At 35.0% G+C, this 1,908-nt stretch overlaps 1 protein-coding gene across 1 annotated transcript; it reads right to left on the bottom strand.

Moving 5' to 3' along the window:
* Positions 1-193: 193 nt before the first annotated feature.
* Positions 194-1,438, bottom strand: LOC107705632 (uncharacterized). Its single transcript, XM_016509022.1, has 3 exons — positions 1,363-1,438; positions 1,121-1,236; positions 194-954 (listed from the first exon to the last, which is right to left on the bottom strand). The coding sequence occupies exons 1-3, from the start codon at positions 1,363-1,365 to the stop codon at positions 309-311; spliced, it is 765 nt and encodes a 254-aa protein (XP_016364508.1). The 5' UTR covers positions 1,366-1,438; the 3' UTR covers positions 194-308.
* Positions 1,439-1,908: the final 470 nt, after the last annotated feature.

A 1,908-nucleotide genomic window follows, 5' to 3' on the forward strand; every position in this document is an offset into this window, starting at 1 on the left:
AAAGAACCTGTAAAATGCAAAAAAAAAAAAAAAATGTTTTGTTAAGAGTTTTGTTTGAAGCACTTGATAAGTAAACTAGCTATCCATGAGCAGAGTTTAATGTTATGTCTGCAAAGTCTACACACATTTGTAATAAATATTATGCCATTTGACAAAGGACACATATAATTTTTTATTTATTTTTTATTAGGCATTTAACAGGTGTTCAAGAACAATAATTCAAATAAGTGTGTGTTTGGTGAGTAATTCTGATTTCATAGCCCAATGTATGCTGGGCAAAAAAATAAATAAAAAATATGAGGTGCAAATCATTCATTAACATGCCAACTTTTGATCATTGACAAAAACATTTTCTGGAAGTACAAAAGTACTGATCTCCTTTCAGGCAGACAGAAAGGAATCACAATGTTTCCGTTTATACAATTCTGACATTCCATCACATTTCTTCTCGTACACCGATAAAGAGGCAGTCGCTCATGAATCTTTAGGAGATCTTTAGCCATATCCCTCCTCCAGGCGTCCTTCTGCCAAATTTTATTAAAGACAAAAACGTTCATTCCCTCCCTTTTATTTTTCCAGTTTGTAAGGCCTGGTAAAATATTGTCATCACTCAGAATGCATTTTGTCACACAAGGTGAGTTGTAAGAATAGAAAACTACACAGCTATTCTGATCTGCCTGCGCTAGAAGTGTGTCCATGGGAGAATTACCAAGCGGATAGAGCAGAATATGCTCAGAATGTTCTTTTGTCATTCCATTTGGCCGTGCAGCGATGACATTTTCTGATTGTGTGCAGAGTATGCAATTCTCTCTGTTATTGAGAAGATTTCTCACATGTTCTGCCTCTTCCCTGCTGAACACAGTCTGGATATCAGATTGTTCATCTGTACACTGCGCCGGAGGGACAATAATTGCTATTGCATACTGAGCATCAGGCATGGTCGTTGGCTGAACACTGGAAGACAAGTTTATCACAAATTTCAAGAAATATTGTATTTGCCTTGTTACTTGTGCCTTTTTACAATCAGCATAACTCAACAATTTGAACATGCATTTTACTAATTCAATTCTAAATAGGTTGATTTAAATTAATTTGACTAAAAGCTGTACAAAGGACTTACTTGTTATCAAAATACTGGATAATTCTAGCAAGAACAGCGGGATTCACTCCCTCAGTGCCTTCAACAAACAGATGAAGCATGCAGAGGACAATGAGACACTTCAATGATGCCATTGCCTAAAGTGAAAACATCATTCATTTCAGCACAAAACTTGAGTTAAATTCATGCAGGGATGATCTGAAGGACCAGCGTGTTTAAAAATAGAATAGAAAAGAAAGATTACTCATTGAAGTGAAACTTACCATTGTGACTACTTGAATTATGAGGAAGAAGATGCTTATATTTTTAGATCTGAAGAGTTCTTGTTTCTCTTCTGATATGCTGATGCTGATGGATATGCACATATAAAAACCCAACTGGTTTATAATTTACAAATTCGATTAGTGTTTAACTAGAGTGGGTGGAAATTTGTGCTTTTCACTTCTAAGATAACTGATAACCAGGTCCAGATAGAATCTGTGAATTGACAGTATTGTACATAACCATAAACAAATAATCAAATTAGTGCATGGCTCACATGGAAAATTGGCTAAATGCATTTTTATTAATTGTTGAGGTGGACAGTAAGTGAATTCATAGGCGAGTTCCAGAATATTTTCACACTAGACCAGTGGGGTCAGTTGCATAAACATAGTATATTAAGACTGTGTCTGATAACTATTTTGACCAACTAACTGTTAACCAAGTGTTAATCCGTCTTACTTTTCAGATTGGAAATAGACCAATCTGACTTTAAAAAGTAATGACGAGCCTTGAAAAACAAAACAAATAGATTGACCAACTTTTAA

The sequence above is a fragment of the Sinocyclocheilus rhinocerous genome, unplaced genomic scaffold, assembly GCF_001515625.1.
Source record: "Sinocyclocheilus rhinocerous isolate Xijiao unplaced genomic scaffold, SAMN03320098_v1.1 scaffold1616, whole genome shotgun sequence".
NCBI classification, from domain to species: Eukaryota; Metazoa; Chordata; class Actinopteri; order Cypriniformes; family Cyprinidae; genus Sinocyclocheilus; species Sinocyclocheilus rhinocerous.